Source organism: Vanessa tameamea, chromosome 13, assembly GCF_037043105.1.
Source record: "Vanessa tameamea isolate UH-Manoa-2023 chromosome 13, ilVanTame1 primary haplotype, whole genome shotgun sequence".
Classification (NCBI taxonomy): domain Eukaryota; kingdom Metazoa; phylum Arthropoda; class Insecta; order Lepidoptera; family Nymphalidae; genus Vanessa; species Vanessa tameamea.
In genome coordinates, this window is record NC_087321.1 from 785756 (window position 1) to 797983 (window position 12228).

At 33.5% G+C, this 12228-nt stretch overlaps 2 protein-coding genes across 2 annotated transcripts in view; one reads left to right on the top strand and one right to left on the bottom strand.

Annotated features, from left to right (window-relative positions):
- Positions 1-12228, bottom strand: part of LOC113397838 (uncharacterized) — a 614853-nt gene that overhangs the window by 491467 nt on the left and 111158 nt on the right. The window lies entirely within an intron of this gene.
- The window catches only part of LOC113397808 (metabotropic glutamate receptor 2-like), an 85441-nt gene that overhangs the window by 65205 nt on the left and 8008 nt on the right, over positions 1-12228 (top strand). Inside the window, exons 11-13 of the mRNA XM_026636320.2 lie at positions 1535-1701; positions 3407-3565; positions 4485-4647. Of these exons, the coding sequence (XP_026492105.2) occupies positions 1535-1701; positions 3407-3565; positions 4485-4647 (489 nt within the window). The remainder of the gene's footprint in view (positions 1-1534; positions 1702-3406; positions 3566-4484; positions 4648-12228) is intronic.

The following is a 12228-nucleotide window of genomic DNA, read 5'->3' on the forward strand; positions in this document are numbered from 1 at the left end:
ATGTCTCTGGTTACCTAAACTTTAAGCCGCATAAAAGAACTTCGTTCCAAAAAAAATCAATTAGTTCCAACTGAACCAGGGATGATATTTCACTTGAACTTGTTAACTGCCTGGAGGCATCGTTTCACTGCGAAGATGTTGCTCGACTGTAACATAAAAGTATTTAACGATTAACTTGCTTATATAAGATAAATTATTTTAACAACTACTTTTACCCTTAAAGTTTAGTGAATGAATAAGGGGTAAAAACGAACAAAGCCCGAGTGTGTTTAAGGGATTGAGATAAATCGACCCTGAACTTCCCTTAATTATAGTTGACTTGGGTTAATTTAATTTTAGAGGATTAGTTTACGTATTATTATTTAATGAACGATGCAGATTAAACTGATTAAATAACCCAACAACGGTTTAACTTCTTATCTAAGATTAATTGAATTTTATGATTCGAATTGTAATCATCTTTATTCGCCTGTTTTTATCCTATTTAGTTTGTATAGTCTGCATAAAAGTTTGCATTTTGCAAACATGAATCCTCAATCCTCTTTAGGACAAAGATCCCGATTCTCTTCCAGGACAAAGGTATATTTAAAGTATATTTATCTGTGAAGGTACGTAATCGGAACGTATCTAATTCATATGGAATTTGTAATATTCTGACATGCAATGTTTGCGTTAGCGTAAACTTAATTCATTTGAATACATACAAACGTTCTATTGAAGGACCAAACTTACTTTGTTTGTAAAGAATAAGCATTAGGCCTTTTGTATTATACATATACACATTAACTAGAGTAATGGTTTTATATTTCTCTTTGAACTACAATTCAATAATTATGACGATGTCGTCGTGAGTGATTTAGACCACGACAGCCAATCTCAAGAAAGACCAGTGAACTACGCACGACATATTTTAGCTCACAAGTATGAGCGCAAATACAGGTGCACTCACCTTAATCTCATTCTCATAACAGACAGCAAATCCGACACACTGGAAAGAGTTCAGGCGCAAGATTAACGGCTTCACATGCGTTCCGAAGCACGGTAATGTACCCACTTCCAACTTCCAGATGTCACGCTCTTACTGAAAAAAAATCGATAGAAAATATCTTTTAATCGGTCCGACCTGAGGTTGACCTCGAGCTCTGCGTCCTACTAGAACAATCAACTGTACATTACAGTCCACAGTAGGAGCATATTAGTCTCAATGCCCCTACCAGTAGCAGAAAGCAGTGGGAGCACGTGATAAAAATAATATAAGACATTAAAATTAAATTTTTGATAGAAATAGCGTCTATACTGTTTTACCATAATACTTACAGTTCCTGCTAAGAACTTAAAATCTGACACACAATTACGTATCTCTATCTTGCAGTTTTGTGTTTGATTTTGCCAACTGTTGTAGTTTGCAAATAGATGACTTCCATTGTTATAATGTAACCATTATATACACTGAAACTTCAGCAGCGTGATTTACTAGAGAGGAATAAACCTTCAATAAAATTGTGTCTATTAATATGTTGCAATTTTTACACAGATCCGCTCTCCATACGTGGAGACAGCTTGCATGGTGTGTCCCAGAGGCACGCTGCCTGACCCCACCAGAACGGAATGCCAGCCGATTCCAGAGGCATATCTGAGGCCTGATTCGGCGTGGGCGATTGGTGCTATGTCATTTTCGTCAGTTGGAATATTGTTGACTGCGTAAGTTTGATGAACTTTACTAAAAATGTTATACTTTTGGGTGTACGGCTTTTTACGAGCTTGTCAGGGTAGCTACCTACACACAAGACATTCTATCGCCAAATAGCAATACTTAGTATCGCTGTGTTCCGGTTTGAAGTTTGAGTGAGTGTAACGCGTACAAGGGACGTAAGAACTTAGTTCCCAAGGTTGGTAGCGCATTTGTGCAGTAAGAGATGGTTTATATCCTTACAGCGCCAATGTCTATGCTTGATAATACGTAATTGGTAAAAAATATGTATTTTCTTTATAAACAATTGCGTTTTAATAGGTGATCTTAAGCTTGGGTTAATCAATAAAAACAACTTTTAAATTTATCAATACATCCTCGGGCAAGGTATTAGATTCTGTAACAAAACACGGCAGGCACTGTTACCTTTACCAATTAATAATTTTAAAGCGAATGTTTAAAGGAACATTAATATAAAGCATTTTTATCATCAATAGAATCTTATTAATTTTTTTTTTTAAATAAACTTATTTTGATACAGTAAATGGTGCTTATGCTAGGAAAGATGGAATTAAAAGTCACAACCTCCGGTTATTCTCAGCTCCTCGAACCCTAGAGACTGACTGGTTTTGTTGGCCATTTTTTAACCTGCTATTTTTTACCTTTTTAATCCCCATTGTGTTGGTTGAAACAGTCTTGGCCTTCCAGATGAATACGGATGTTATTTTTTTACTTGTTTATCTAGTTAAAGTCAATATTATAATCTAATTACATTCCTATTAATACTTGGGACAACACAATGGCTTTGTTACTGTTATGAAGTATATTGCGTTTACTGTCTCAAATAGCATTGATTACCATTTACGAATTCACAATATCAGATATTTTTATTGTGTTAACACATAACTTACACGTACGGTTTGAAATTATATATAACAAGTAAACGTTTATTCGTAAGAGATCGTTTAACGTGATAAAATAGCCTTTGTAATTTGTAATTTGCTTTTGTAAATTTCGTATGCATATTAAACAAAAAGGTTGTGTACATTATAATGTTCATTTCATATAACACGCAAGAATATGTTGTTTAAACTCTTGCAGTATGCGACGTATGATAAATTATTTATATCCTTCGGATCACTTCGTTAACTCCACTATGTTGAACCTTTTATGATATTATTTTTAGCGGCTACGGTTTATTAACTGGTGCACGGCAGACGTGATTAATTTTATAAAAGTGAATTACTCGGGAGTCACGATCAACTTTCCGATACCGCACTGTTAAAAATATTGTTAAAAGAATGATGATTAATGATCGGTAAACGTTAAATTATTTCGGAAGGTTAATTGTGATATTGGTTAATTATAAAATGGATACGGAAATCTTAATCGATTATCGGTTCAAACTTAATTGAATACCACTCAATTCTCATGCGCTTAATAAGTATGAATTATTTTGTGCTCAATGATAAAGGATAACATCGTGAGGATACCTGCGTATAAATCGGATGGATATCACACATGTGTGGATACGGCTTTAATGCGATCTGCTTAGTGGTGAAGCTCAGAACCTTCTTCTCAAAAAGAGTGGAGGCCTTAGCCTAGTTGTGGGACGTTTACTGTCTGTTACTTTTCACTAATATTATTATTGAAACTTACTATATTTGATTTTGAGGCCAAACGCTTGAAGTAACTTCCTATTAATATTTGTTTTAGATTTGTGTGTGGAGTTTGGGTCCGGCACAGCTCGACGCCTGTGGTGCGTGCGAGTGGAAGAGAGCTTTCTTACGTCCTCCTTGCTGGTATCCTGATGTGCTACCTTGTCACCTTCGCTCTGGTGTTTCGACCCACGGATATATTGTGTTCAATACAAAGGTTTGTAATTTAAAACTATATTTTATAACGGCCCAAAATCGAAAGGCATGGCAGAAAGGGGTTCATCATTATTACCTCCAAACATATATACACATACTGTTCGTACAGGAGAAAGTATTGACTCGGCTATGCTTTGGCTTGAAGAGTGAGTTAAACAGTGTCATTACAGGTGCACGATGGACATAACACCGTCAAATCAAATGCCTTGAATGAACTGATGAACCGAAAATGTTTTCGCTGTCAGCCTCTATGAGTGGAGGATCACATGCCATCATGGCCCATACGCCGTCCGGCATTCTGTAATAAATAAAATATTATCCACTGAAATTTCAAATATCAATTCAATCACAAAATCGTAACTGAATTCAATCATCAATTCCATTTAACCTTTTCTGTCCTAGCACTTTGTAATTTCCTAACAAGAAATTCTCTTTATTATTTACCATCAATAAATAATATCAATAAACACGAACAAAAGAGATTCATAGTACTGTGATACACAATTAGATTCGTCTTTTGTTTTGGTGCCCATATACTGCATATTCCTGTTTCGTATAGTCGACAGCATTTATACATTTGTTTTGTTAATACGTTCCCATTAGCAGAGCAGATTAATAATGTACAATGTTTCGAAAAGATTTTGTCTAAGCTTATGTGGATTAATTCTCCCTCAGGCTATGATAATTGGTTTGTCTTTGGAATTGGATGTCGTGACTAAAATTCGTTAGGACAACTGATGTGTTCTTGGCTTATGCGGATATGTATTATAATAGAAGTATTAATCAATACTAAAACCATTAGAAGAATACTTTATTGATCAGCACCAATTCGTGACTGTTCAGAATTAACCTTAAAACACTTGAAATAAAGATCATTATTAAATGCTATTTATCAGTTTTTCTTTTTACTTTTGTTGTAGATTTGGTACCGGTTTCTGCTTCACGGTGGTGTACGCGGCTCTTCTTACAAAGACCAACAGAATATCACGTATCTTCAACGCCAGCAAGCACTCCGCGAAGCGACCGATTCTCATATCTCCCAGCTCACAGCTAGCCATATGTACTGCGCTCGTATCCATACAGGTCAGAATATTATTTAAGCAGTTTTAATACAAATATATCAGTAAATAATTTAATAATGATTTCAGAAACTTTAAATGTAAATAAATTCTAAATATAAAATTTACCATAAAATATTCCATTTTAAGTTTATTAATCTTAGTATTATTAAATAGATAAAAATGTTTGTATGATTGGATAATTGTTTCTAAATATAACATTTTATGACATTTGTCAAAGTGCTTTATTATGTCATGGAATAGGACAAATGTTTTAAGAGTGCCAAGCGGGTGATTATCGAAAATAATGCCAGAATTATGGTACTCACCACTTCGCCAACGTAATATTAAACAATTATATAAGTGCCTTTTGGCTCGACACGTTTTTCATATCCTTTATGGCTAAAATCGTCAGATTTTCCTAATTAATGATACATTGAACGAATTCATCGTGTAATGTTAATTTAATTTAATGATTGACTTGATCAACGCTCCTTTTAAAATTAAAATCCCTTCTAAATACGCCTCTACGTTATAAAATAGATAGGATCCTCCGAACCTATAACCTAAAACGGATAATTTCGAATACTTCGAATTTCAAGTCTCTGTCTTCTAGCTTGAGATATGCTTTGACGCTTTGAAGCTTTGCAATTAGGCAAGAAAAACCATCTCTATTAGATAGATTCAGGCTCCTTAATTTCATATTATATTCGATATGGTAAAATAAATGATCTGGAACTTGAATAAATGATATCTAACCAGTTTCTACCGGCTCTTCATCCACGTTTGATTGCTATGTATTAAGTGTACTCTGTATTAAGTGTACCCTTTGACAATGGTATTGCAAAATGTGATTGTTTGACTAGTTAAAATGTAAAAACGTAATATATTCATTTTCATATTTATAGTACTAAGTAAGAATTAATGTATAGTGATTAAGGTGCATGTAATTAGAAAATATTAGATTTAAAAGCTGTGTCAGACGTCGATGAACTATAAGTGAATAAGAGAATATGAAATAAACTTCCTTCAAGTTGACAAGAGCACTTTTGTGTCGCCCTTTTTGAATTTGAATATAATGCTACTATCGCTTCTGAATATAAATTAAACAGCAAAGAAACAAATCAGTGTATCCGACAGGATATTAATAAATATATAATCAACTAGCAATATTAATACTCGGACAGTTCAGCTAATGCATGATATACATATAATTTACAGCATATAGTACTCAGGAATAACGTCAATTTCTTCGAGTGTTTTTTTTAGTTCCTAAGATTACCACGTGCATTAAAACAAATTTTACCTCTTTATGATATTAGAATCGATTATTTACAAAAAAAACTTGATCATCGTGATCAAAGACGAATTCGATGATATATTTAATCTTCTGTAGAATAGTATATAGAACTTTTAAATTCTGAACATTCTAAGAAGTTAAACTCGAAGCGATTAAATTTTAATTTCCGCAACCCTTTATGGTTGAACAGTACCGTACATACAAGTCTCAAAGGGCGGAAATCGAAGTTGACTAGTAACATTGTAATCAACTTCACAACAACGGAATAAATTATCTCGTTAAAATTAATGCAGGATAAAGGCTGAAATAAATTGAGCTGGTGTTATATAATATTGACACATAAAGCACATCATAGTCTTTGTCTTTTCACTGGGGGATCACCCAACAGATATTCTACTGCGAACTGGAATACTTAGTATAGTTGTGCTCACATTTGGAGGGTGAGTGATCCAGTGTAACTACAGGCATAAGGTTCTTAACATCTTAGCTCCCAAGTTTAATGACGCATTGGTGATGTAAGAAATGTTTAATTTTTCTCACTCAGCTATTATCTATGGAAGGTGGTGACCACATACCATCAGGCGGCCCATTTACCCGTCCTAGAATAAGTAGGTTGGATAAATGGGCTAAAATAAAAAATAAAATATTGTAGATTTATATATGCAAGTCTATGGAGTGGCAATGGCACAAAAGAACTCCATACATCAAGAACTCCAGCCCTACATGCGCCAGTAAACCAATGAGGCATTATAGAATATATAGTCCTTTAACAAACTTATACATATGTTGGTACATACATTTCTGACAGCTCCTTGAAAGCGCGTTCTGCTTTCTCGAAAAGTTTTCTTGGTTATGAAGTTGTGGAACTCTGATTTTATAAATTCGAAACTTAAATGGAGATTCGTCTAAGTTTTTGGTAACATCAACCACATTTAACAGGTTTCTTGACGCTCAGCTTTGAATAAATATGCCCTCGTGATCCTAAGTACCTAACTTAGTTGCTTACGACACAACTTACGACACAACAAAATTCCTTAGTTTTGAAATATACTAGTGCTATATTTTGCTAGATACACTTACATATATGAATAAACATTTTGGAATAGTTTTTACTCATGTATAGATTTGCAAGTGCGTCTGTACTATCCACTTATTAATATAGTCTATTTAATTTAACGAGCCCCGATGGTACAGTGGTTAGGATACGTGAATCTCAATTGAAGATCTCTGGTTTAAGTCAGGGTAAATTTCAACTTCAATGGCGAGATAGGAAGGTACAATCATATGAACTTAAGCCATACAAAGTCGAGACGAGCAGCTTGTTTCATCATATGAAAAAAACATTGATGAAATATAATTGTTTCGCATCTAAATCGTCATCATTCCACAAGGATCAAATTTGAGTCCCTTTCTATTTCTAGTATATATAAATGATCTTCTTTTCTATGTTAAAGGTATTTGTGATATAGTGTTGTTTGCTGACGATACTTCACTGATTTTTAAGGTCGACAGAATAAAATCTAACTATGACGATGTGAACGGTGCATTATCACAGATACACGATTGGTTCACAGTAAATAATTCAGTTTTGAATGGAAATAGAAAACAAAATGTGTAGTTTTTACCTTACCAAATGCTAGAAATCAAAATTATAATATATCATTAAAGGGTAGCTGTCTTGATGTAGCTGATACTAAGCAGTTAAATTATTTATTATTGATAGATATATACATAGATATGCAATGCAAGAAATATTAATCATTCGTTACATCGCAAACCTTGGTAACTAAGATATTATGTCCCATCTGGCACACCCTTCAACCTTCAATCTAGTATTGCTGTTTGGTGATAGAATGTATGATGAGTAACTGGTACATAGCCAGGCTTAAGGCCAAAAACTCCAATCAACAACTAAGCCATAACTATATTTTAAAAAAAGGAATTCCCAAACACTCTTTTGATTACACCTACGTTGCACTATCTCGTATCTTTCTCGATAATCTTGTTTTAAGTCAGTTTGTTCAGATACTTACTAGTTCGCTATCCATTGGTTCCTCAGATTTAGAGGATGTCTAAAGTAAATACGATGTGTTAAATTCGCATCTTCCAAGAAACTTAGTTCTCGCAGTTTTAAAGAGAATCGATAAGTACGTTTCATTAGATTATTACCATGTACTAGTAACTTAATATTACGTCCTATTCCAAAGCAGATATAATATATTATAGCTATGCTTTATTTAAGGCGTTTCTTATTCAATACGATGCTTAACTTAGTGCTAACATGACTAAATGCCTCATTCACCATTTTCCCGTTAGACAACCAAACCTTCTGCTTCCTCTTTTCTTATAGACACAGCAAAAATGAGGAATGTTCTTCCGGCGCCTGTGTTTACTGAACAATTCAAATTTCGATCCAAGTATCTTCTGGGCAAGTGTGTTCCATCTTAGACTATATCAGTACTTGTGCGTGAGCCTATAATTACACTGGCTCACTGTTTATATATAACGGAATATGACAGTACTAAGTAGTGCTGTTTAGCGATAGAATAAGTAACAAGATGAATGAAAGAGATTGAGAAGGTCCTCCACAAAGACATACCAAGTAATTTGACATTATTACATTTTAAACTTGTGAATTCTTTGAGTTTACAAGATCGAGAACTCTTTTAAAAATATTCCCAGTAGTATATAAAAAGTAATTTATTAAGCAAATCAAAGGACATTAAAAGATCCTTGTTTTACAATTGATTTAGCGTTTAAGATTGGCGTTAATATCAGCATTTTGTCGAAAAAAATAATATCCTATGAGAGCAATAAATTTGAAAACTAGTGACCCAAGCAGTTTTATTTTTTCCAACAGACAAGATTTGCAATTCAAGCGTGTGCCATAAATTGTTTGTGTTTTAGTTCTGACTTTTTTTTTCTATTTAACAATATATTATATTTATGCGTAAAATGTCGCTTCTAGTGTCATGATCTGTTTTCTAGTAAGTTAAATGAGTAATGTTTTCTAGTAATGTTAAATGAGTCAATTTCATTACCAATATATAAAAGGAGCAGCCTGTTAACGTCCCACTGCTGGGCAAATGCCATCTCTGCCTCCTTTTGAGGAGACGGTTTGGAGCTTACTCCACCATGCTACTATAATGCGGGTCAATGGATACACGTGGCAAATTCTTATCCACCTCGTGCAGGTTACCTCCCGATGTTCCCTGCCACCGCCGAGCATTGAAGATTTTACGAGATGAATTATAAAAACAAATTAAGCACACGAATTCAGTGGTGTTTGCCCATACACCCAGTTTAGTTTGAACTCAGAATCATCGGTCAAGGTTCACGTCTGGTGATGCCAGCCATAATGACCTTTTGGATGAATGGTATTTCAATATAATTTTTCCTAGTTTTGCCGTTGTTTTATAAGGTATACAAGTAAATAAACGAATTATAATAATAATTAAATGAAAAATTTCTTTCAAATAAACTTACCTCTTTTCTAACTATGCAATAAAGATGCAAATAGTCATCAAATCAGATACCACGACATTTTTCGCCATCTATAAATTTATTCCTTATTGGCATGGGTTATGGAAAATTTTAATGCAAATAAATAACCAAAAACTGAATAGAGTCCCATTTAAACAAAAAACTATAACCGTTTTTTTTTTTCAAAAAAGAATGAATTTACGTAGTACCATAATTACCACCTGATCCCTGTTACCTGATGAAAGATAGTTATTAAAACTATAGCGATCGTACTTTGTGTTACCAGATCAGTATAACCATTAGACCCTATTAGTCAGGAGTTCAGGATGCTAAATATCAATTGCTGTTTTAGCTATTGATGACAAATCTATAAAAATACGTTATCACAACAACTTTTGTGCTGATAACGTGAACAACGTTGGTGATGAAAATCAAAGTTGTGTAATTATTGGTGACTATTGGAAGATGCAGCAAACTAACCAACCAATTTTTCGACCAACTTTTTTGGGTTTATTTTAACTGTGTCATAGCTATTGTTAAACTTTTATCCAACATTTTGTCACATATAACATATTAATGTAAACGAGACCGCCTTTCAAAAGTTTATCATACACTATAATTCTACGATGTTTTGTAAATCTGTGTGCAGTTTGCAAACAAACAAACATGATTATACAGTAAATGAATTTACACACATGCGGCGCAAATAGACTTTAAAGCCTCCCAAGCGTGCTCGGCTCCCGTGTACACACACCCAAGTTGCGATTCACAGAAATAGCTCTAAGCTCGTTCTCACGAACTTTTAAAGCAGGTTTTAATGCACATTTATTTACTACTGGCCACTCTAAATTTGTAATGAAAAATAAATATTAGAGTAATACGTAAATATATATCTTCAGAGTCTGTCCACTCATGTTAACTACGCAAAAAATTATACACATGTCCGTTAACACGACTATAATATTATGCTAGAGAGTCCTAACTTTAAATATGCTGTATACTATAATAAAGAATATATTTACGTTTTTTTTTATATCTATGTTAGGGAGAGAGATTTTGCCGCGAAAATCCAATGACAAACGAGTTGAGAGTGAGTTTTCATGGTAGGGATTACTAGGAGCTATTATTTAACCATCCATCTTCAGTTAAGATCTACAAGCTTTTTCCCACAAGGCCATCGGTTTCTAATACCAATGAAAAGAGTAAAACTAACCAAAAATTGCAGGTTTTAACCTGGCGAAGAACTTGAATGATGAAATTATGCCACATACAAACGGGCAGCTTGGCAGTATAAGTTGCAAATATTTTCCACAAGAGACATTTACAACTACAATTAAACATAAAAGTAGAAACACTACAGTATTCTCCTTGGGTTTAAACAATATTGGACTATACCGTATCGTTCTTGATAATCTTCTATTAAAGTTATTTGTTAAACATTTTAACTATTTATCTATTTTACGTGTTTGATTGTAATATATCCTATTATTCCAAAAAGATGCATATTAATATATCTACAATATATTTAATGAAAAAAAAGTATTTCGTGATACTGATTAAGGTATGACATCAAATGTTGGATTGGCCAATTTGTGAGGTGCTCGTAAACTCGGCGTTATATGACTGGTCGTTATATTTTCAGATTAAATTACTCGGCTAGAGCAATTTGCAACCTTAGAACAGAGAACTGAGTAAAAAATGACTTCAAATTAAGTTTAAGAGATCTGAAGGAAATAGGTAATTGGAATTCGTATTCAGTGATTTCCGTATTCCTATCCGTATACGTATAACTCCGTATAAATTTAATTTAATATAAAATGTATTGCTGGTTTTCTGCACTGCGAATTGATTTTAGCCTGATTTTATTGATTTAATCCTGTAACGTGATGATTTTAAAGTAGTTATAAGAGTTTACTTGAATATTTTGATTTTGAATGAAGTATGTCATAAGACTTTTCACAGAATTGAGGCAATATATAGGCCAAAAATATAACCTGTACAAATCCCACTGTTCGTCATAGAGCTCTACTTGTATTTGGTACGTCACGTAGCTCTTCCTGAGGAGTAGTGGGTATATTCATCTGGCAGAATTTTATGCAATACATGCATTTTTATTTCCACCAAGCATAATATGAATTACTAGCATAAAGTAGAGATTTAAACGAGCTATCTTTTTATCTTGAGATCAACGTGTGCTACTTCCAGAGCATATCAGCTCTTCAAGCTCATTCAAGTGCTTCATACCCGACACATTTTTGACTAAATCATCTATATATACAAATCGTTAATGAAAATGTGTTCGGTTATGAAGGACTTTAGTAACAAAAATATAAAAAACACTTTTCCTTATACTTAAAAATTACTAATAAATATTTTTTTGTACATTGTCCTATTCTCAATTTTACATGCAACACAGGACGCATTTCGTCCTTGGTGGTGAAATCATAGTTAAAGAATCCTGCATATGCTGGATAAAAACCAGTCACATGTGTTCCCATCAACCCATATTAGAGCAGTTTTGTGGAATAATCTCCAACCCTACTTCTCAAAAGCAGAGAAAATCGTAGCCCAAAAAAGGAGGACATTTACAGCTGTTACTTTACTTTTTTACTTTTATAACATAAAAATGTTAAATAGTCAACAATTTCGTACCTATGTGCATAGATTTTGATTGTCTCCGTAATTAAAGTCTTTAATTTAAAAACCTAAGAGCTTAACAAACAAAAAAAATTTGGTTAACATCGTATTGACAGTGGCCAATGTTCTTGAAATAATTGAACATCGGCTTAGTTGAAATTGTGCCAACATTATAGGATCTGATAA